The sequence below is a fragment of the Mycteria americana genome, chromosome 28 (assembly GCF_035582795.1).
Source record: "Mycteria americana isolate JAX WOST 10 ecotype Jacksonville Zoo and Gardens chromosome 28, USCA_MyAme_1.0, whole genome shotgun sequence".
Classification (NCBI taxonomy): domain Eukaryota; kingdom Metazoa; phylum Chordata; class Aves; order Ciconiiformes; family Ciconiidae; genus Mycteria; species Mycteria americana.
The window spans coordinates 23133-46656 of record NC_134392.1 but is presented as its reverse complement, the minus strand read 5'-3'; the positions used below and the strand labels follow the sequence as shown (position 1 = coordinate 46656).

The following is a 23524-nucleotide window of genomic DNA, read 5'->3' as shown; positions in this document are numbered from 1 at the left end:
CACCCTGGGGTAGCTTTGGCAGAGGTTGGGTGGCCCCAGGATGGGGTGGGCACCCCCGGCATTGGGTGGGCACCCTTGGGTGGCCTTGGCATGGGTTGGGTGGCACCATCGTGGGGTGGCCATCACCCCTTGGGCACCCTGGCATGGGTTGGGCACCCCTGTAATGGGGTGGGACCCCCCGGGGGTGGCTTTGGCCGAGGTTGGGTGGCCCCAGGATGGGGTGGGCACCCCCGGCATTGGGTGGGCACCCTTGGGTAGCCTTGGCATGGGTTGGGTGGCACCATGGTGGGGTGGCCATCACCCCTTGGGCACCCTGGCATGGGCTTGGGCACCCTGGGGTGGCTTTGGCAGAGGTTGGGTGGCCCCAGGGTGGGGTGGGCACCCCCGGCATTGGGTGGGCACCCTTGGGTAGCCTTGGCATGGGTTGGGTGGCACCGTGGTGGGGTGGCCATCACCCCTTGGGCACCCTGGCATGGGGTTGGGCACCCCTGTAATGGGGTGGGACCCCCCCGGGGTGGCTTTGGCCGAGGTTGGGTGGCCCCAGGGTGGGGTGGGCACCCCCAGCGTTGGGTGGGCACCCTTGGGTAACCTTGGCATGGGTTGGGTGGCACCATCATGGGGTGGCCATCACCCCTTGGGCACCCTGGCATGGGGTGGGCACCCTGGGGTAGCTTTGGCAGAGGTTGGGTGGCCCCAGGGTGGGGTGGGCACCCCCAGCGTTGGGTGGGCACCCTTGGGTAGCCTTGGCATGGGTTGGGTGGCACCATGGTGGGGTGGCCATCACCCCTTGGGCACCCTGGTTTGGGGTGGGCACCCTGGGGTGGCTTTGGCCGAGGTTGGGTGGCCCCAGGATGGGGTGGACACCCCCGGCATTGGGTGGGCACCCTTGGGTAGCCTTGGCATGTGTTGGGTGGCACCATGGTGGGGTGGCCATCACCCCTTGGGCACCCTGGCATGGGGTTGGACACCCCTGTAATGGGGTGGGACCCCCCGGGGGTGGCTTTGGCCGAGGTTGGGTGGCCCCAGCGTGGGGCGAGCACCCACGGGGGGGGGGGGGGTTCCCGTGCCCATGGGTGCCCTGACGCCCCGGTGGGTGCCAGGCCTGCTGTGCCACCTGGACGACGCCTGCGTCAGCAACCCCTGCCACAAGGACGCCATCTGCGACACCAACCCCGTCAACGGCCGCGCCATCTGCACCTGCCCCCCCGGCTTCACCGGCGGCGCCTGCGACCAGGACGTCGACGAGTGCTCCATCGGTGGGTGGGGGGGGGGCACCCATGGGTGGGGGGGGGGCACCCATCGGTGGTGGGCACCCATGGGTGGCGGGTGGGGACATCCGTTCATGGTGGTGGGGTCATCCGTGGGCAGAGAGCACAGGCAGGGCGACACCTCCCATGAGCGAGCACCATGGGTGGGGAGCACCCATGGGTGGGGAGCACCTATGGGTGGGGGGTGTGCACCCATGGGCGGGAGCGGCGCCATTTATGACGTTGGGGGCACGCGTATGGGGGCAGAGAGCCCGGGCAAGAGCGCACCCCCGTGAGCGATAACCACGGCGATGGACCCGAGAGGGGGACCACCCATGGGTGGGGGCCACCCATGGGTGCTCACCCCTCTCCCCCCACCCAGGCGCCAACCCCTGCGAGCACTTTGGGCGCTGCGTGAACACCCAGGGCTCCTTCGAGTGCCGCTGCGGGCGGGGCTACGCGGGGCCGCGCTGCGAGAGCGACGTCAACGAGTGTCTGTCGGGGCCCTGCCGCAACCAGGCCACCTGCCTGGACCGCATCGGGCGCTTCACCTGCATCTGCATGGCCGGTGGGGACCACCACCCATGGGTGGGGCTGGGGGGGGGGCGGGGAGACACGGGGTGGGACGTGGGATGGGTTCTGGGGCGGGGGTGTGGGACCTGGGATGGGTTCTGGGGTGAGTGTGGGACCTGATGGGACCTGGGGAAGGACCAGGGATGGTTCCTGGGGTGGGTGTGAGACCTGGGATGGGTTCTCGGGGGGGGTTGGGACCTGGTGAGGGACCTGGGATGGACGTGGGATGGGTTCTGGGGTGGGTGTGGGACCTGGTGAGGGGCCTGGGATGGACGTGGGGTGGGTTCTGGGGTGGGTGTGGGACCTGGTGAGGGACCTGGTGGGGATGTGGGACCGGGGATGGTCCTGGTGTGGGTGTGGCACCTGGGATGGGTGTGGGACCTCATACAGGTTCTGGTATGGGAGCTGGTGAGGGTCCTGGTGGGGATACAGGACCTGGGGTGGGACCTGGGGTGGGACCTGGGGTGGGTCCTGGGCTGGATCACATATGGGTCCTGGCATGGGTGTGGGACCTGGGACGGGTTCTCGGGGGGGTGTGGGACCTGGTGAGGGACCTGGGATGGACGTGGGGTGGGTTCTGGGGTGGGTGTGGGACCTGATGGGACCTGGGGAAGGACCAGGGATGGTTCCTGGGGTGGGTGTGGGACGTGGGATGGGTTCTCGGGGGGGTGTGGGACCTGGTGAGGGACCTGGGATGGACGTGGGATGGGTTCTGGGGTGGGTGTGGGACCTGGTGAGGGTGCTGGTGGGGATATGGGATGTAGTGTGGGACCGGGGATGGTCCTGGGGTGGGTGTGGGACCTGGGATGGGTGTGGGACCTCATACAGGTTCTGGTGTGGGAGCTGGTGAGGGTCCTGGTGGGGATACGGGACCTGGTGTGGGGCCTGGGGTGGGACCTGGTGTGGGTCCTGGGCTGGATCACATATGGGTCCTGGCATGAGTGTGGGACCTGGGACGGGTTCTCGGGGGGGTGTGGGACCTGGTGAGGGACCTGGGATGGACGTGGGATGGGTTCTGGGGTGGGTGTGGGACCTGGTGAGGGACCTGGTGGGGATATGGGACGTAGTGTGGGACCGGGGATGGTCCTGGGGTGGGTGTGGGACCTGGGGTGGGACCTGGTGTGGGTCCTGGGCTGGATCACATATGGGTCCTGGCATGGGTGTGGGACCTGGGACGGGTTCTCGGGGGGGGTGTGGGACCTGGTGAGGGACATGGCTACGGGTCCGGGTCCTGCCGTGGGCGCCGGTGGGTCCAAGCAGACTTCACCGACGCTTGCACAACCAGTGGGTGCCCCCGTGGCGGGCGCGGGGCGGGCAAGGTGGCGTCGGGGTGGGGGCGAGGGCGTGGGCGGGTGCCGGGGTGGGGGTGACGGTGCCGGCGGGTGCAGGGTTCAGCGGGGCCCTGTGCGAGCTGGAGGTGGACGAGTGCCAGAGCAGCCCCTGCGCCAACGGCGGCCGCTGCCACGACCTGGTCAACGGCTTCTCCTGCTCCTGCCCCCCCGGTGAGCACCCACCCAGCACCCACCCCTGGGTGCCCACCCCTGGGTGCCCACCCCTGGGCGCCCACCCACCCCTGCACCCACCCCTGGGCTCCTTGGCGTGGGCGGGTGCTCCGGGATGAGGTGGCCTTTTCGGGGGGGGGCGGGAGCTCTGGGGGGAGTTGGGGAGCCCACGGGAGGGCCACCCATGGGTGCTCCCCCGCCACCCATGGGTGCCCCCCCACCCAGGTTTCTCGGGCCCCACCTGCCAGACGGACATGGATGAGTGCGCCAGCACCCCCTGCCGCAACGGCGCCAAGTGCCTCGACCGCCCCAACGGCTACGAGTGCCGCTGCGCCGAGGGTGAGCCTCCCCCCGGGACCCCCAGCACCCATGGGTGGCCGTGGAACCCCGACATTGCCCACCCTGCACCCATGGGTGTCTGCAGCCCCGACATTGCCCACCCTGCACCCATGGGTGGCCATGGAACTCAGCATTGCCCATCATGCACCCATGGGCGTCCCCACCTATGGTGTTGGCCACCCTGCACCCATGGGTGGCCATGGAACCCCAACATTGCCCACCCTGCACCCATGGGCGTCCCCACCTATGGTGTTGGCCACCCTGCACCCATGGGTGGCCATGGAACCCTGACATTGCCCACCCTGCACCCAAGGGTGTCCTCAACCTCCTGGCATTGCCCACCCTGCACCCATGGGTGTCCACAGCCCCCGCCATTCCCCACCCTGCACCCATGGGTGTTCCTGACCTCCTGGCATCGCCCACCCTGCACCCATCCTCTTACCAGCCCCCCACCATCGCCCACCCTGCACCCGTGGGTATCTGCAGCCCCCCGCCGTCGCCCACCCTGCACCCATGGGTGTCCACAGCCCCCCAGCGTTGCCCACCCTGCACCCATGGGTGTCCTCAACCTCCTGGCATCGCCCACCCTGCACCCATCCTCTTACCAGCCCCCCACCATCGCCCACCCTGCACCCGTGGGTATCCGCAGCCCCCGCCGTCGCCCACCCTGCACCCATGGGTGTCCACAGCCCCCCAGCATTGCCCACCCTGCACCCATGGGTGTCCCTGACCTCCTGGCATTGCCCACCCTGCACCCATGGGTGTCCTTGACCTCCTGGCATTGCCCACCCTGCACCCAAGGGTGTCCTCAACCTCCTGGCATCGCCCACCCTGCACCCATGGGTGTCCACAGCCCCCCAGCGTTGCCCACCCTGCACCCATGGGTGTCCACAGCCCCCGCCATTCCCCACCCTGCACCCATGGGTGTCCTCAACCTCCTGGCATCGCCCACCCTGCACCCATCCTCTTACCAGCCCCCCACCATCACCCACCCTGCACCCGTGGGTATCCGCAGCCCCCGCCATCGCCCACCCTGCACCCATGGGTGTCCTCGACCTCCTGGCATTGCCCACCCTGCACCCATGGGTGTCCTTGACCTCCTGGCATTGCCCACCCTGCACCCAAGGGTGTCCTCAACCTCCTGGCATCGCCCACCCTGCACCCATGGGTGTCCACAGCCCCCCAGCATTGCCCACCCTGCACCCATGGGTGTCCCTGACCTCCTGGCATTGCCCACCCTGCACCCAAGGGTGTCCTCGACCTCCTGGCATCGCCCACCCTGCACCCATGGGTGTCCACAGCCCCCCAGCGTTGCCCACCCTGCACCCATGGGTGTCCCTGACCTCCTGGCATCGCCCACCCTGCACCCATGGGTGTCCGCAGCCCCCACCACTCCCCACCCTGCACCCATGGGTGTACCTGATCACCTGGTATCACCCATCTTGCACCCATGGGTGTCCCTGACCTCCTGGCATTGCCCACCCTGCACCCATGGGTGTCCACAGCCCCACGGCATCGCCCACCCTGCACCCATGGGTGTCCTCAACCTCCTGGCATCGCCCACCCTGCACCCAAGGGTGTCCTCAACCTCCTGGCATTGCCCACCCTGCACCCATGGGTGTCCTCAACCTCCTGGCATCGCCCACCCTGCACCCATGGGTGTCCACAGCCCCCCAGCGTTGCCCACCCTGCACTCATGGGTGTCCACAGCCCCCGCCATTCCCCACCCTGCACCCAAGGGTGTCCTCAACCTCCTGCCATCGCCCACCCTGCACCCATCCTCTTACCAGCCCCCCGCCATCGCCCACCCTGCACCCGTGGGTATCCGCAGCCCCCCGCCGTCGCCCACCCTGCACCCATGGGTGCCCTCCCCTCCCCCCCCCCCCCCCCCGATCCCTTCAGGCTTCGAGGGCCCCCTCTGCGAACGCAACGCGGACGACTGCTCGCCGGACCCCTGCCACCACGGCACCTGCCTGGACGGCATCGCCAGCTTCGCCTGCGCCTGCGCCCCCGGCTTCACCGGCTACCGCTGCGAGCTGCAGCTGGACGAGTGCCACAGCAGCCCCTGCCGCCACGGCGGCAAGTGCATCGACCGCATCGACGCCTACCAGTGCAACTGCCCCCCCGGCACCGCCGGTAGGGCGCGGGGGGGGGGGGGGGGGGGGGAGGGGAGGGGGCTTCTCCGGGCATGGGGTGGGTGATGGACGTGGTGTTGGGTCTTGTCCAGGCATGGGGTGGGTGCTGGGTGCCATTTTGGGTGTTATCTGGGCATGGGGTGGGTGATGGACGTGGTGTTGGGTCTTCTCCAGGCATGGGGGGGGTGATGGACATGGCGTTGGGTCTTCTCCAGGCATGGGGTGGGTGCTGGGTGCCATTTTGGGTGTTATCTGGGCATGGGGTGGGTGATGGACGTGGTGTTGGGTCTTCTCCAGGCATGGGGTGGGTGCTGGGTGCCATTTTGGGTGTTATCTGGGCATGGGTGGGTGATGGACATGGTGTTGGGTCTTCTCCAGGCATGGGGTGGGTGATGGACGTGGCGTTGGGTCTTCTCCAGGCATGGGGTGGGTGATGGACGTGGTGTTGGGTCTTCTCCAGGCATGGGGTGGGTGCTGGGTGTAGTGTTGGGCCTTCTCCAGGCATGGGGTGGGTGATGGACGTGGTGTTGGGTCTTGTCCAGGCATGGGGTGGGTGCTGGGTGCCATTTTGGGTGTTATCTGGGCATGGGTGGGTGATGGACGTGGTTTTGGGTCTTCTCCGGGCATGGGGTGGGTGATGGACGTGGCGTTGGGTCTTCTCCAGGCATGGGGTGGGTGATGGACGTGGCGTTGGGTCTTCTCCAGGCATGGGGTGGGTGATGGACGTGGCGTTGGGTCTTCTCCGGGCATGGGTGGGTGGTGGGTGTAGTGTTGGGTCTTCTCCAGGCATGGGGTGGGTGCTGGGTGTAGTGTTGGGCCTTCTCCAGGCATGGGGTGGGTGATGGACGTGGTTTTGGGTCTTCTCCAGGCATGGGGTGGGTGGTGGGTACCATTTTGGGTCTTCTCGGGGCATGGGGTGGGTGATGGACGTGGTTTTGGGTCTTCTCCAGGCATGGGGTGGGTGATGGACGTGGTGTTGGGTCTTCTCCAGGCATGGGGTGGGTGCTGGGTGCCATTTTGGGTGTTATCTGGGCATGGGGTGGGTGATGGACGTGGTGTTGGGTCTTCTCCGGGCATGGGGTGGGTGCTGGGTGCCATTTTGGGTGTTATGTGGGCATGGGTGGGTGCTGGGTGTGGTGTTGGGTCTTGTCCGGGCACGGGGGGGGTGCTGGGTGCCATTTTGGGTGTTATCTGGGCATGGGGTGGGTGATGGACATGGTTTTGGGTCTTCTCCGGGCATGGGGTGGGTGATGGACGTGGTGTTGGGTCTTCTCCGGGCACGGGGGGGGTACTGGGTGCCATTTTGGGTGTTATCTGGGCATGGGGTGGGTGATGGACATGCTTTTGGGTCTTCTCCGGGCATGGGGTGGGTGATGGACGTGGTGTTGGGTCTTCTCCGGGCATGGGGTGGGTGCTGGGTGCCATTTTGGGTGTTATCTGGGCATGGGGTGGGTGCTGGACGTGGTTTTGGGTCTTCTCCGGGCATGGGGTGGGTGATGGGTACCATTTTGGGTGTTATCTGGGCATGGGTGGGTGCTGGGTGTGGTGTTGGGTCTTCTCCGGGCATGGAGTGGGTGATGGACGTGGTGTTGGGTCTTCTCCAGGCATGGGGTGGGTGATGGACGTGGTGTTGGGTCTTCTCCGGGCATGGGGTGGGTGCTGGGTGCCATTTTGGGTGTTATCTGGGCATGGGTGGGTGCTGGGTGTGGCGTTGGGTCCCAGCTGGTCATGGGGTGGGTGCTGGGTATGGCAATGGGTCTCATCTGGTCATGAGGTGGGCGCTGAGTACGGTGTTGGGTGCCAGCTGACCATGGGGTGGGTGCTGGCCATGGCGTTGGGTCGGATGGGTGCTGGCCATGGCCTTGGGTGCCAGCTGACCATGGGGTGGGTGCTGGCCATGGCGTTGGGTCGGATGGGTGCTGGCCATGGCGTTGGGTGCCAGCTGACCATGGGGTGGGTGCTGGCCATGGCGTTGGGTCCCATCAGGGCATGGAGTGGGTGACACCGTGGGGCGGTCGACGCCATGGGGCGGTCACTGGGTGCCACCTCATCCCATCGGAGCGTGGGCCGGGAAGGGGTCCGTGGGGTGCCCCGCCTGGACATCCGCCCCCGGTCAGGGGGTGGGTGCTGAGGTCCTGCCACCCTTGGGTGCCAGGTGTCAACTGCGAGGTGAACCCCGACGACTGCGCCAGCGACCCCTGCGTTCACGGCGTGTGCCAGGACGGCATCGACCGCTACGACTGCGTCTGCCAGCCCGGCTTCACGGGTGGGTGCCCATGGGTGCTGCGGGGGCTTGGTGCCCACTGGGTGCTGCCATGGGTGCTGGGGGGGCCACGCTGTCCACTGGGTGCTCTTATGGGTGCTGGGGGGGGCACAGTGTCCACTGGGTGCTCCCATGGGTGCTGGGGGGCCTTGGTGCCCACTGGGTGCTGCCATGGGTGCTGGGGGGGTCACACTGTCCACTGGGTGCTCTTATGGGTGCTGGAGAGGGTCGGTGCCCACTGGGTGCTCCCATGGGTGCTGGGGGGGCCACACTGTCCGCTGGGTGCTCTTATGGGTGCTGGGGGGGTCACAGTGTCCACTGGGTGCTCCTATGGGTGCTGGAGAGCGTCGGTGTCCACTGGGTGCTCCCATGGGTGCTGGGGGGGCCACACTGACCACTGGGTGCTCTTATGGGTGCTGGGGGGGTCACAGTGTCCACTGGGTGCTCTTATGGGTGCTGGGGGGGGGCACAGTGTCCACTGGGTGCTCCCATGGGTGCTGCGGGGGCTTGGTGCCCACTGGGTGCTGCCATGGGTGCTGGGGGGGGCCACACTGTCCACTGGGTGCTCTTATGGGTGCTGGAGAGGGTCGGTGCCCACTGGGTGCTCCCATGGGTGCTGGGGGGCCTCGGTGCCCACTGGGTGCTCCCATGGGTGCTGGGGGGGCCACACTATCCACTGGGTGCTCCCATGGGTGCTGGAGAGGGTCACAGTGTCCACTGGGTGCTCCCATGGGTGCTGGGGGGGCCACACTGTCCACTGGGTGCTCTTATGGGTGCTGGGGGGGTCACAGTGTCCACTGGGTGCTCCTATGGGTGCTGGAGAGGGTCAGTGCCCACTGGGTGCTCCCATGGGTGCTGGGGGGGTCACAGTGTCCACTGGGTGCTCCCATGGGTGGTGGGGGGGTCACACTGTCCACTGGGTGCTCCCATGGGTGCTGGGGGGGCCACACTGTCCACTGGGTGCTCCCATGGGTGCTGGAGAGGGTCGGTGCCCACTGGGTGCTCCCATGGGTGGTGGGGGGGTCACAGTGTCCACTGGGTGCTCCTATGGGTGCTGGAGGGGGTTGGTGCCCTCTGGGTGCTCCCATGGGTGCTAGGAGGGTCAGTGCCCACTGCGTGCTCCCATGGGTGCTGGGGGGTCACAGTGCCCACTGGGTGCTCCCATGGGTGCTGGAGAGGGTCGGTGTCCAGTGGGTGCTCCCATGGGTGCTGGGGGGGTCACAGTGTCCACTGGGTGCTCCCATGGGTGCTGGAGAGGGTCGGTGCCCACTGGGTGCTCCCATGGGTGCTGGGGGGGTCACAGTGTCCACTGGGTGCTCCCATGGGTGCTGGAGAGGGTCAGTGCCCACTGGGTGCTCCCATGGGTGTTGGGGGGGTCACAGTGCCCACTGGGTGCTCCCATGGGTGCTAGGGAGGGTCAGTACCCACTGGGTGCTCCCATGGGTGCTAGGGAGGGTTGGTGCCCACTGGGTGCTGCCATGGGTGGTAGGAGACCTCGGTGCCCACTGGGTGCTCCCATGGGTGTGGGGGCGGGGCCATGGTGCTCGCTAGGGCTGGGGACGGTGCCAGGGTGCCCTTGGCTGTCACCCATGGGGAGGCACCCACAGTGATGCCTGTGGCCCATGCACCCAGTGGGTGCCCCTGTTGGGTGCCTGTGTGGGGGTGTCCCTATTGGGTGCCCATGTTGGGTGCCCCTCTTGATTACCCACGCTGGGTGCCAGTGTTGGGTGCCCTGTTGGGTGCCCATGATGATTACCCGTGTCGGGTGCCCACGTTGATCACCCACGCTGGGTGCCCCTGTTGGGTGCCCCTGTTGATTACCCATGCTGGGTGCTCATGTTGGGTGCCGATGTTGGGTGCTCCTCTTGGGTGCCCCTGTTTACCTATGCTGGGTGCCGATGTTGGGTGTCCCATTGATCACCCATGTTGGGTGCTCCATTGGGCACCCATGTTGGGTGTCCCATTGATCACCCATGCTGCCCCTGTTGGGTGCCCATGTTGGGTGTCCCATTGATCACCCATGCTGGGTGCCCCTGTTGGGTGCCCATGTTGGGTGTCCCATTGATCACCCATGCTAGGCACCCCTGTTGGGTGCCCCTGTTGGGTGCCCATGTTGGGTGTCCCATTGATCACCCATGTTGGGTGACCCGTTGGGTGCCCATGTTGGGTGTCCCATTGATCATCCACGTTGGGTGCCCCTGTTGGGTGCTCCTATTGGGTGCTCCTGTTGATTACCCACGCTGGGTGCTCCTCTTGGGTGCCCCTGTTTACCTATGCTGGGTGCCCATGTTGGGTGTCCCATTGATCACCCATGTTGGGTGACCCGTTGGGTGCCCATGTTGGGTGTCCCATTGATTACCCACGTTGGGTGCCCCTGTTGGGTGCCCATGTTGGGTGTCCCATTGATCACCCATGTTGGGTGCTCCATTGGGCACCCATGTTGAGTGTCCCATTGATCACCCATGTTGGGTGCCCCTGTTGGGTGCCCATGTTGGGTGTCCCATTGATCATCCACGTTGGGTGCCCCTGTTGGTTGCTCCTATTGGGTGCTCCTGTTGATTACCCACGCTGGGTGCTCCTCTTGGGTGCCCCTGTTTACCTATGCTGGGTGCCCATGTTGGGTGTCCCATTGATCACCCACGCTGGGTGCCCCTGTTGGGTGCCCATGTTGGGTGTCCCATTGATCACCCCTGTTGGGCGCCCATGTTGGGTGTCCCATTGATCACCCATGTTGGGTGCTCCATTGGGCGCCCATGTTGGTTGTCCCATTGATCACCCATGTTGGGTGCCCCGTTGGGTGCCCATGTTGGGTGTCCTATTGATCACCCATGTTGGGTGCCCCGTTGGGTGCCCATGTTGGGTGTCCCATTGATCATCCACGTTGGGTGCCCCTGTTGGGTGCTCCTATTGGGTGCTCCTGTTGATTACCCACGCTGGGTGCTCCTCTTGGGTGCCCCTGTTTACCTATGCTGGGTGCCCCTGTTGGGTGTCCCATTGATCACCCACGCTGGGTGCCCCTGTTGGGTGCCCATGTTGGGTGCCCATGTTGGGTGTCCCATTGATCACCCATGTTGGGTGCCCCGTTGGGTGCCCATGTTGGGTGTCCCATTGATCATCCACGTTGGGTGCCCCTGTTGGTTGCTCCTATTGGGTGCTCCTGTTGATTACCCACGCTGGGTGCTCCTCTTGGGTGCCCCTGTTTACCTATGCTGGGTGCCCATGTTGGGTGTCCCATTGATCACCCACGCTGGGTGCCCCTGTTGGGTGCCCATGTTGGGTATCCCATTGATCACCCATGTTGGGTGCCCCTGTTGGGTGTCCCATTGATCCCCCATGCTGGACGCCCCTGTTGGGCGCCCGTATTGACTACCTATGGTGGGACTCTCAGTTGGGTCCCCACTAGGGTGCCCCCACCCACCCCTCCCCGTGTCCCCGTCCCCCCCCACCCAGGTCCCCGCTGCAACGTGGAGATCAACGAGTGCGCCTCCAACCCCTGCCACGACGGGGGCACCTGCGTGGACGGCGCCAACGGCTTCACCTGCCTCTGCCCGCCGGGCACCCGTGACGCCCAGTGCCGCCCCGGCACCCTGCCCTGCCGCAGCAGCCCCTGCGCCCACGGCACCTGCCGCGACCACGGGGACAGGTGAGCGCCCACTGGGTGCTGGGGTGGGGGGGGGCTCGAGGGTGTCCATGGGTGCCCATGGAGGTGCATGAGGTTGTCCATGGGTGGTGATGGGTGTCCATGGGTGCCTGGTGGGGGGGTTCAGGGGTGTCTGAGAGTGGCCTTGGGTGCCGATGGGTGCCTGGAGGTGGCCCAAGGGTGTCCGTGGGTGCCCAAGGGTGTCTGTGGGTGCCCAAGGGTGTCCGTGGGTGCCCATGGAGGTTCATGATGTTGTCCGTGGGTGGTGATGGGTGGCCCTGGGGGTGTAGGGGGGCTGCTGAAGGTGTCCATGGGTGCCTGGTGGGGGGGTTCAGGGGTGTCTGAGAGTGGCCCTGGGTGCTGATGGGTGCTCTGGGTGCTGGGGGGGGGCTCGAGGGTGTCCATGGGTGCCCATGGAGGTGCATGAGGTTGTCCATGGGTGGTGATGGGTGTCCATGGGTGCCTGGTGGGGGGGCTCAGGGGTGTCTGAGAGTGGCCTTGGGTGCCGATGGGTGCCTGGAGGTGGCCCAAGGGTGTCCGTGGGTGCCCAAGGGTGTCTGTGGGTGCCCAAGGGTGTCCGTGGGTGCCCATGGAGGTTCATGATGTTGTCCGTGGGTGGTGATGGGTGGCCCTGGGGGCATAGGGGGGCTGCTGAGGGTGTCCATGGGTGCCTGGTGGGGGGGCTCAGGGGTGTCTGAGAGTGGCCCTGGGTGCTGATGGGTGCTCTGGGTGCTGGGGGGGGGGCTCGAGGGTGTCCATGGGTGCCCATGGAGGTGCATGAGGTTGTTCATGGGTGGTGATGGGTGTCCATGGGTGCCTGGTGGGGGGGTTCAGGGGTGTCTGAGAGTGGCACTGGGTGCCGATGGGTGCCTGGAGGTGGCCCAAGGGTGTCTGTGGGTGCCCAAGGGTGTCCGTGGGTGCCCATGGAGGTTCATGATGTTGTCCATAGGTGGTGATGGGTGGCCCTGGGGGCGTAGGGGGGCTGCTGAAGGTGTCCATGGGTGCCTGGTGGGGGGGTTCAGGGGTGTCTGAGAGTGGCCCTGGGTGCTGATGGGTGCTCTGGGTGCTGGGGGGGGGGCTCGAGGGTGTCCATGGGTGCCCATGGAGGTGCATGAGGTTGTCCATGGGTGGTGATGGGTGTCCATGGGTGCCTGGTGGGGGGGTTCAGGGGTGTCTGAGAGTGGCACTGGGTGCCGATGGGTGCCTGGAGGTGGCCCAAGGGTGTCCGTGGGTGCCCAAGGGTGTCTGTGGGTGCCCAAGGGTGTCCGTGGGTGCCCATGGAGGTTCATGATGTTGTCCGTGGGTGGTGATGGGTGGCCCTGGGGGCATAGGGGGGCTGCTGAGGGTGTCCATGGGTGCCTGGTGGGGGGGTTCAGGGGTGTCTGAGAGTGGCCCTGGGTGCTGATGGGTGCTCTGGGTGCTGGGGGGGGGGCTCGAGGGTGTCCATGGGTGCCCATGGAGGTGCATGAGGTTGTTCATGGGTGGTGATGGGTGTCCATGGGTGCCTGGTGGGGGGGCTCAGGGGTGTCTGAGAGTGGCCTTGGGTGCCGATGGGTGCCTGGAGGTGGCCCAAGGGTGTCTGTGGGTGCCCAAGGGTGTCCATGGGTGCCCAAGGGTGTCTGTGGGTGCCCAAGGGTGTCCGTGGGTGCCCATGGAGGTTCATGATGTTGTCCGTGGGTGGTGATGGGTGGCCCTGGGGGCATAGGGGGGCTGCTGAGGGTGTCCATGGGTGCCTGGTGGGGGGGCTCAGGGGTGTCTGAGAGTGGCCCTGGGTGCCGATGGGTGCCTGGAGGTGGCCCAAGGGTGTCCGTGGGTGCCCAAGGGTGTCCGTGGGTGCCCATGGAGGTTCATGATGTTGTCCGTGGGTGGTGATGGGTGGCCCTGGGGGTGTAGGGGGGCTGCTGAAGGTGTCCATGGGTGCCTGGTGGGGGGGTTCAGGGGTGTCTGAGAGTGGCCTTGGGTGCCGATGGGTGCCTGGAGGTGGCCCAAGGGTGTCTGTGGGTGCCAAAGGGTGTCCGTGGGTGCCCAAGGGTGTCCATGGGTGCCCAAGTGAGGGGGTGCCTGAGGTTGTCCATGGGTGGGGTGCTCAAGGGTGCATGGTGGGGTACCTGAGGGTGCCCATGGGTGCCTCAGAGGGTACCCAAGGGTGCCCCAGAGAGTATCCAAGGGTGCCCATGGGTGCCTGGGTGGCCGAGGTTGTCCAAGGGTCCCTGGGGGGTACCCGAGGGTGCCCGCGGGTGCCTGGGGAGGACGGCCCAGGGGATGCGTGTGGGTGCCCATGGGTGCTCATGGGGATGCCCGTGGGTGCCTGGGGGGGGGGGGGGGGGAGAGGGGGGGGGCTGGCCTGGGGCACCCTTGGGTGCCCAGCACCCATGTGTGCCCCCTCCCACAGGTTCACCTGCGAGTGCCAGGCGGGCTGGGGGGGCCCCACGTGTTCGCGCCGGGAGGACCCCTGCGCCCCCCGGCCCTGCCGCCACGGGGGCACCTGCACCCCCATGGGTGGGGGGTACCGCTGCGCCTGCCGCCCCGGGTACCAGGGTACGGCCCCCCGGGGACACCCCGGGGACACCCTGGGGACACCCTGGGGACCCTCTCCCCACCCTGGGGACTCCCTGCCCACCCTCGTGTCACCCTGGGGACACCCTGGGGACACCCTCCCCACCCTGGGGACCCACTGCCCACCCTCGTGTCACCCTGGGGACACCCTGCCCACCCTGGGGACCCCCTGGGGACACCCTGCCCACCCTCGTGTCACCCTGGGGACACCCTGGGGACCCCCTCCCCACCCTGGGGACTCCCTGCCCACCCTCGTGTCACCCTGGGGACACCCTGGGGACACCCTGCCCACCCTGGGGACCCTGCCTGCCATTGCCCCCTGCCCACCCTGGGGACACCTTGGGGACAACCCCCCCCCCCACCCCGGGGACCCCCTGCCCACCCTGGTGTCACCCTTGGGACCCCCCACCACCACCCTCGGGACACCCTGGGGACCCCCAGCCCAACCTGGGGACACCCCCCTCACCCTGGGGACACCCTGGGGACACCCTGCCCACCCTGGGGACCCAGCCAGACCCTCCACTGTGCCCGTGTCCCCTGCCATCCCCGTGGCCCCCCCATGCCACCGTCCCCATGTCCCCTGCTGTCCCTCCATCCCCACCCTGCCCGTGTCCCCGCCGTCCCCATGTCCCCACCGTCCCCATGTCCCCACCGTCCCCATGTCCCCACTGTCCCCATGTCCCCACCATCCCCATGTCCCCTGCCATCTCCATGTCCCCACCGTCCCCATGTCCCCACTGTCCCCATGTCCCCTGCCATCTCCATGTCCCCCCTGTGCCCCTGTCCCCTGCTGTCCCCATGTCCCCACCATGCCCATGTCCCCACCGTCCCCATGTCCCCACTGTCCCCATGTCCCTGCCATCTCCATGTCCCCACCGTCCTCATGTCCCCACCGTCCCCATGTCCCCTGCCATCTCCATGTCCCCACCATCCCCATGTCCCCACTGTCCCCATGTCCCCTGCTGCCCCTTCGTCCCCACTCTGCCCATGTCCCCACCATCTCCATGGCCCCACCAAGCCCATGCCACCCTCTGTCCCCATGTCCCCACCGTCCCCATGTCCCCTGCCATCTCCATGTGTCCCCCGTGCCCGTGTCCTCCCCCATGCCCCTGTCCCCTGCTGTCCCCATGTCCCCAGGTGTCCCTGGATTCCCACCATGCCCATGTCCCCCACTGTCCCCATGTCCCCTGCCATCTCCATGTCCCCTCTGTCCCCATGTCCCCACTGTCCCCATGTCCCCTGCCATCTCCATGTCCCCACCGTCCCCATGTCCCCACCATCCCCCTGTCCCCACTGTCCCCATGTCCCCACTGTCCCCATGTCCCCTGCCATCTCCATGTCCCCACCATCCCCATGTCCCCACTGTCCCCATGCCCCCTGCCATCTCCATGTCCCCACCATCCCCATGTCCCCACTGTCCCCATGTCCCCTGCCATCTCCATGTCCCCTCTGTCCCCATGTCCCCACCGTCCCCATGTCCCCACCGTCCCCATGTCCCCACTGTCCCCATGTCCCCACCGTCCCCATGTCCCCTGCCATCTCCATGTCCCCACCGTCCCCATGTCCCCACCATCCCCCTGTCCCCACTGTCCCCATGTCCCCACCGTCCCCATGTCCCCACTGTCCCCATGTCCCCTGCCATCTCCATGTCCCCACCATCCCCATGTCCCCACTGTCCCCATGTCCCCACCGTCCCCATGTCCCCTGCCATCTCCATGTCCCCACCATGCCCATGTCCCCTGCCATCTCCATGTCCCCACCATCCCCATGTCCCCACTGTCCCCATGTTCCCACCATGCCCATGTCCCCTGCCATCCCCATGTCCCCACCGTCCCCATGTCCCCACTGTCCCCATGTCCCCACCGTCCCCATGTCCCCTGCCATCTCCATGTCCCCACCATGCCCATGTCCCCACCATCCCCATGTCCCCGCCGTCCCCATGTCCCCACCGTCCCCATGTCCCCTGCCATCCCCATGTCCCCACTGTCCCCATGTCCCCACCATCCCCATGTCCCCTGCCATCTCCATGTCCCCACCGTCCCCATGTCCCCACTGTCCCCATGTCCCCTGCCATCTCCATGTCCCCCCTGTGCCCCTGTCCCCTGCTGTCCCCATGTCCCCACCATGCCCATGTCCCCACCGTCCCCATGTCCCCACTGTCCCCATGTCCCTGCCATCTCCATGTCCCCACCGTCCCCATGTCCCCACCGTCCCCATGTCCCCTGCCATCTCCATGTCCCCACCATCCCCATGTCCCCTGCCATCTCCATGTCCCCTCTGTCCCCATGTCCCCACCATCCCCATGTCCCCACCGTCCCCATGTCCCCACCGTCCCCATGTCCCCACTGTCCCCATGTCCCCTGCCATCTCCATGTCCCCACCGTCCCCATGTCCCCTGCTGTCCCCACATCCCCACCGTCCCCGTGTCCCCTGCTGTCCCCGCCATGCCCACGCCGCCGTCCCCGTGTCCCCGTGCCCTGGGGTGACACGTGTGTCCCCCGCAGGCGCCCAGTGCCAGGCGGAGGTGGACGAGTGCGCCTCGGGGCCGTGCCACCACGGGGGCACCTGCCTGGATGGCGCTGGCACCTACCGCTGCCTCTGCGCCCCGCCCTTCACAGGTGGGCACCCATGGGTGCTGGGGGGGGGCTCTGGGGGTGGGGGGACCTCTGTGCCCTGCCCTTCACAGGTGGGCACCCATGGGTGCTGGGGGGGGTCTGGGGGGGGGGACGGACCTCTGCGCCCCGCCCTTCACAGGTGGGCACCCATGGGTGCTGGGGGGGGTCTGGGGGGGGGGACGGACCTCTGCGCCCCGCCCTTCACAGGTGGGCACCCATGGGTGCTGGGGAGGGGGCTCTGTGCCCTGCCCTTCACAGGTGGGCACCCATGGGTGCTGGGGGGGGGCTCTGGGGGTGGGGGGACCTCTGTGCCCTGCCCTTCACAGGTGGGCACCCATGGGTGCTGGGGGGGGGCTCTGGGGGTGGGGGGACCTCTGCGCCCTGCCCTGCACAGGTGGGCACCCATGGGTGCTGGGGGTGGGGGGGACCTCTGTGCCCTGCCCTGCACAGGTGGGCACCCATGGGTGCTGGGAGGGCTCTGGGGGTGGGGGGGGACCTCTGTGCACTGCCCTGCACAAGTGGGCACCCATGGGTGCTGGGGGTGGTCCTCTGGGTGGGGGGGCCTCTGTGCCCTGCACTGCACAGGTGGGCACCCATGGGTGCTGGGGGAGCTCTGGGGGGGGGACACACCTCTGTGCCCTGTCCTGCACAGGTGGGCACCCATGGGTGCTGAGTGGCATACCTGGTGGCTTTGTCCCATGTCCTGATGGGTGCCACCATGCTGGGTGCCCGATGGTGGCCATGTCCTGATGGGTGCCACCACCCTCATGGATTCCCTGATGGGTGCCACCATGTGGGGTGACCTGATGGGTGCCACCATGCCGGGTGCCTGGTGGTGGTCGTGTCCTCATGGGTGCCACCACGTGAGGCACCCAGTGGCGGCCGTACCCTCATGGGTGCCACCACGCTGGGTGTCCCCGTGATGGTCGTGCTGATGGGTGCCACCATGCTGGGTTCCCTGATGGGTGCCACCACACGGGGCACCGAGTGGTGGCCGTACCCTCATGGGTGCCACCATGCTGGGTGTCCCCATGGTAGTCATGTCCTGATGGGTGCCCTGATGGGTGCCATCACACGGGGCCCCCAGTGGTAGCCATACCCTCATGGGTGCCACCATGCTGGGTGTCCCCATGATGGTCACGTCCTGATGGGTGCCACCACGCTGGGTGTCCCCACGGTGGTCATGTCCTGATGGGTGCCACCACGCTGGGTGTCCCCATGGTGGTCATGTCCTGATGGGTGCCACCATGCCGGGTGTCCCCATGGTGGTCATGTCCTGATGGGTGCCACCACACTGGGCACCCAGTGGTGGCCGTGCCCTCATGGGTGCCACCATACTGGGTGTCCCCACGGTGGTCATGTCCTGATGGGTGCCACCATGCCTGGTGTCCCCATGGTGGTCATGTCCTGATGGGTGCCACCACGCTGGGCACCCAGTGGTGGCCGTGCCCTCATGGGTGCCACCATGCTGGGTGTCCCCGTGATGGTCACGTCCTGATGGGTGCCACCACGCTGGGTGTCCCCATGGTGGTCATGTCCTGATGGGTGCCACCACGCTGGGTGTCCCCACGGTGGCCATGTCCTGATGGGTGCCACCACGCTGGGTGTCCCCACGGTGGCCATGTCCTGATGGGTGCCACCACGCTGGGTGTCCCCATGGTGGTCATGTCCTGATGGGTGCCACCACGCTGGGTGTCCCCATGGTGGCCATATCCTGATGGGTGCCACCACGCTGGGTGTCCCCACGGTGGTCATGTCCTGATGGGTGCCACCATGCCTGGTGTCCCCATGGTGGTCATGTCCTGATGGGTGCCACCACGCTGGGTGTCCCCATGGTAGTCATGTCCTGATGGGTGCCCTGACGGGTGCCATCACACGGAGCACCCAGTGGTGGCTGTACCCTCATGTGTGCCACCATGCCTGGTGTCCCCATGGTGGTCACGTCCTGATGGGTGCCACCATGCTGGGTGTCCCCGTGATGGTCACGTCCTGATGGGTGCCACCACGCTGGGTGTCCCCACGGTGGCCATGTCCTGATGGGTGCCACCACGCTGGGTGCCCTGACGGGTGCCGCCCTGCCCGTCGCCCCGTGGGTGCCGGTGCCTGACGGTGTCCCCGGGCGCAGGGCGGGCGTGCGAGGTGACGCTGGCTCCCTGCTCCCCCAACCCCTGTGACAACGGCGGCGTCTGCGTCCCCACCCCCGACTACGGGGCCTTCACCTGCCGCTGCCCCCCCGGCTGGCAAGGTACCCCCACCCCGGGGTGCCCCCGCCGGCCCCTGGCACCCCTCTGACACCCCCCGGCTCCCCCGGGCACCCTTGGGTCACCCCTTGGCACCCCCGGGGTCCCTCTGACACCCATGGGTCCCCCTGGCGCCCCCAACCCCCGGGCACCCTGAGGTCTTCCTGGGCACCCTGACCCCCTGCCCGAGGGACCCCGACCCCCTGGGCACCCTGACCCCCCCCCCACCCCAGCACCCTGACCCCCCCCCTTGGGCACCCTGACCCCCCCCCCTCACCCCAACCCCCCTGTGTTCCCTGAGACCCCATCCCCAAGCACCCTGGCCCCCCCCACCTCGAGCACCCTCACCCCCCCCTTGGGCACCCTGACCCCCCCCCCCACCCTCCCCAGGCACCCTGACCCCTCCTGGGCACCCTTGGGTCCCTTCCCAATCCCCCCCTATTGTCACCCCAAACCCCCCGGGCACCCTGACCCCCCCCCCTTGGGTACCCTGGCCCCACCCCCCCCAGCACCCTGAATCCCCCCTGTCACCCTGACCCCCCGCCCCGGGCACCCTGACCCCTCCTTGAGCACCCTGACCCCCCTTGTCACCTTGACACCCCCACCCCCCAAGCACCCTGACCCCCTGTCACCCTGACCCCCACCCCGAGCACCCTGACCCCTCCTCGAGCACCCTGACCCCCCATCGCCCTGACCACCCCTGTCACCCTGACCACCCTGGGCACCCTGACCCCCCCCCCATCACCCTGACCCCTCCCCGAGCACCCTGACCCCCACCCTGGGCACCCTGACCCCACCCTGAGCACCCTGACCCCCCTTGTCACCCTGACCCCCACCCCGGGCACCCTGACCCCCTGTCACCCTGACCCCCACCCATCACCCTGACCCCCCCGTGACCCAGACCCCACCCTGGGCACCCTGACCCCCACCCATCACCCTGACCCCCTGTCACCCTGACCCCCTGTCACCCTGACCCCCACCCTGGGCACCCTGACCCCCACCCATCACCCTGACCCCCCCATCACCCTGACCCCCCGTCACCCTGACCCCCACCCATCACCCTGACCCCCCCCATCACCCTGACCCCCTGTCCCCCTGACCCCCCCCCATCACCCTGACCCCCCCCCATCACCCTGACCCCCTGTCCCCCTGACCCCCCCCCATCACCCTGACCCCCACCCATCACCCTGACCCCCCATCACCCTGACCCCCACACATCACCCTGACCCCCCCCATCACCCTGACCCCCACCCATCACCCTGACCCCCCGTCACCCTGACCCCCACCCATCACCCTGACCCCCCCCATCACCCTGACCCCCTGTCACCCTGACCCCCCCATCACCCTGACCCCCCCCCATCACCCTGACCCCCTGTCCCCCTGACCCCCCCCCATCACCCTGACCCCCCCCCATCACCCTGACCCCCTGTCACCCTGACCCCCCCCGTCACCCTGACCCCCCATCACCCTGACCCCCACCCCGGGCACCCTGACCCCCACCCATCACCCTAACCCCCTGTCACCCTGACCCCCCCCCATCGCCCTGACCCCCACCCATCGCCCTGACCCCCCCCATCACCCTCAACCCTCCCCGAGCACCCTGACCCCCACCCTGGGCACCCTGACCCCCCCCATCACCCTGACCCCCACCCATCGCCCCCCAGGCGAGCGCTGCCAGGAGGACGTGGACGAGTGCGGGCAGAGCCCCTGCCTGCACGGGGGGGTCTGCGCCAACCGCCCCGGCACCTTTGGGTGCCTCTGTCCCCACGGCTACGGGGGGGGCACCTGCCAGCACGACCTCGACGACTGCCACCCCCGGTGAGGGGACACGGGGACACGGGGACAGGGGTGCGGGGGGGACGGGGGACACTGGGGACACTGGGGCATGGAGGGGGGGACAGGGATGCTGGGGGGGCTGGGGACCGGGGGGGACACCAGGACACTGGGGGGGGGGCTGGGGACACCAGGGGGGACAGGGACAGTGGGGGCTTTGGGGACCTGGGGGGACACCGGGGCACTGGGGGGGGCCTGGGGACACTGGGGGGGGGGGCCTGGGGACACGAGGGGGGACAGGGACACCGGGGGCTTTGGGGACCTGGGGGGACACCGTGGGGGGGCCTGGGGACACTGGGGGGGGGGGGCCTGGGGACACCAGGGGGGACAGGGACACAGGGGGCTCTGGGGACCTGGGGGGACACCAGGACACTGGGGGGGGGGCTGGGGACACCAGGGGGGACAGGGACAGTGGGGGCTTTGGGGACCTGGGGGGACACCGGGGCACTGGGGGGGGCCTGGGGACACTGGGGGGGGGGGCCTGGGGACACCAGGGGGGACAGGGACACCGGGGGCTTTGGGGACCTGGGGGGACACCGGGGAGCCTTGGGGACAGCAGAGGCCCCGTGGCCACCGGGGAGGTGGCAATTCGAGGTGCCATGGGGCACCCCGTCACCCGCCGTGTCCCCCTGTGTGTGTCCCCCCCCTGCCCCCCCAGAGCCCTGCCTGAACGGGGGGACCTGCCGGGACGGGGTGGGGACCTTCTCCTGCGCCTGCCCCCCCGGCTTCGGGGGTCCCCGCTGCGCCACCGAGGAGGACGAGTGCCGGAGCCGGCCCTGCCGCAACGGCGGCACCTGCACCGACTACGTCAACGGCTTCGCCTGCGCCTGCCCCCCCGGCTGGACCGGCCGCCGCTGCCAGCACAACGTCCCCGACTGCACCGACAGGTACCCGCGGGTGGCCCCGGGTGGCCCCGGGTGGTCCCGGGTGAGCGCCGGGTCGGCCCGTTCCCGTGTGGTGTCCCCGTCTGCGTGTGAAGGTGTCAGCACCCTTGGGTGGCTCCAGGAGTCTCCATGCTCATGCAATGTCCCTGTCTGCATCTGGAGGTATCAGCACCCATGGGTGGCCCCAGGTGGTCTTGGGTGGCCCCAAGAGTCCCCACGCTCGTGCAATGTCCCCGTCTCTATATGGAGGCATCAGCACCCATGGGTGGCCCCAGGTGGTCTTGGGTGGCCCCAAGAGTCCCCATGCTCGTGCAATGTCCCCGTCTCTATATGGAGGCATCAGCACCCATGGGTGGCCCCAGGTGGCCTTGGGTGGCCCCAGGACTCCCCCTGCCCCTGCAATGTCCCCATCTGCGTGTGAAGGTGTCAGCACCCTTGGGTGGCCCCGGGTGGCCCCGGGTGGTCCCGGGTGAGCACCGGGTCGGCCCGTTCCCGTGTGGTGTCCCCGTCTGCGTGTGAAGGTGTCAGCACCCTTGGGTGGCTCCAAGAGTCCCCATGCCCGTGCAATGTCCCCGTCTCTATATGGAGGTATCAGCACCCATGGGTGGCCCCAGGTGGCCTTGGGTGGCCCCAGGACTCCCCCTGCCCCTGCAATGTCCCCATCTGCGTGTGAAGGTATCAGCACCCTTGGGTGGCCCCGGGTGGCCCAGGGTGGTCCCGGGTAAGCGCCAGGTCGGCCCGTTCCCGTGTGATGTCCCCGTCTGCGTGTGAAGGTGTCAGCACCCTTGGGTGGCCCCAAGAGTCCCCATGCCCGTGCAATGTCCCCGTCTCTATATGGAGGTATCAGCACCCATGGGTGGCCCCAGGTGGTCTTGGGTGGCCCCAAGACTCCCCCTGCCCCTGCAATGTCCCCATCTGCGTGTGAAGGTGTCAGCACCCTTGGGTGGCTCCAAGAGTCCCGATGCTCGTGCAATGTCCCCGTCTCTATATGGAGGTATCAGCACCCATGGGTGGCCCCAGGTGGCCTTGGGTGGCCCCAAGACTCCCCATGTGCATGCAATGTCCCTGTCTGCATCTGGAGGTATCAGCACCCATGGGTGGCCCCAGGTGGCCTTGGGTGGCCCCAGGACTCCCCCTGCCCCTGCAATGTCCCCATCTGCGTGTGAAGGTATCAGCACCCTTGGGTGGCCCCAAGAGTCCCCATGTTCATACAATGTCCCCATATGTGTGTGAAGGTATCAGCACCCTTGGGTGGCCTTGGGTGGCCCCAAGAGTCCCCCTGCAATGTCTCCATCTGCGTGTGAAGGTGTCAGCACCCATGGGTGGCCCCAGGTGGCCCTGGGTGGCCTTGGGTGACCCCAAGACTCCCCCTACCCCTGTAATGTCCCCAAGTGCACCCAAAGCTACCAGTACCCATGGGTGCTCCCAGACACCCCGTAACTCCCTTCTCCAGCCCAACCCACCAGCACCCATGGGTGCTCCCAGATGTCCCCAAACCTTCTCCTGCCCATAGAATGTCCCCAAGCGCACCCAAAGCTACCAGCACCCATGGGTGTCCTTGGACACCCCATAACTCCCTTCTCCAGCCCAACCCACCAGCACCCATGGGTGCTCCCAGACACCCCATAACTCCCTTCTCCAGCCCAACCCACCAGCACCCATGGGTGTCCCCAGATGTCCCCAAGCCTCCTCCTGCC

General features: G+C 67.8%; 1 protein-coding gene across 1 annotated transcript in view; it reads left to right on the top strand.

Annotated features, from left to right (window-relative positions):
• Positions 1-23524, top strand: part of NOTCH3 (notch receptor 3) — a 65409-nt gene that overhangs the window by 19023 nt on the left and 22862 nt on the right. Inside the window, exons 7-18 of the mRNA XM_075525821.1 lie at positions 1101-1256; positions 1630-1815; positions 3209-3322; positions 3548-3661; positions 5564-5797; positions 7952-8062; positions 11510-11702; positions 14092-14237; positions 16760-16873; positions 18996-19115; positions 20775-20926; positions 21601-21830. Coding sequence (XP_075381936.1) covers positions 1101-1256; positions 1630-1815; positions 3209-3322; positions 3548-3661; positions 5564-5797; positions 7952-8062; positions 11510-11702; positions 14092-14237; positions 16760-16873; positions 18996-19115; positions 20775-20926; positions 21601-21830 — 1870 coding nt within the window. The remainder of the gene's footprint in view (positions 1-1100; positions 1257-1629; positions 1816-3208; positions 3323-3547; positions 3662-5563; positions 5798-7951; positions 8063-11509; positions 11703-14091; positions 14238-16759; positions 16874-18995; positions 19116-20774; positions 20927-21600; positions 21831-23524) is intronic.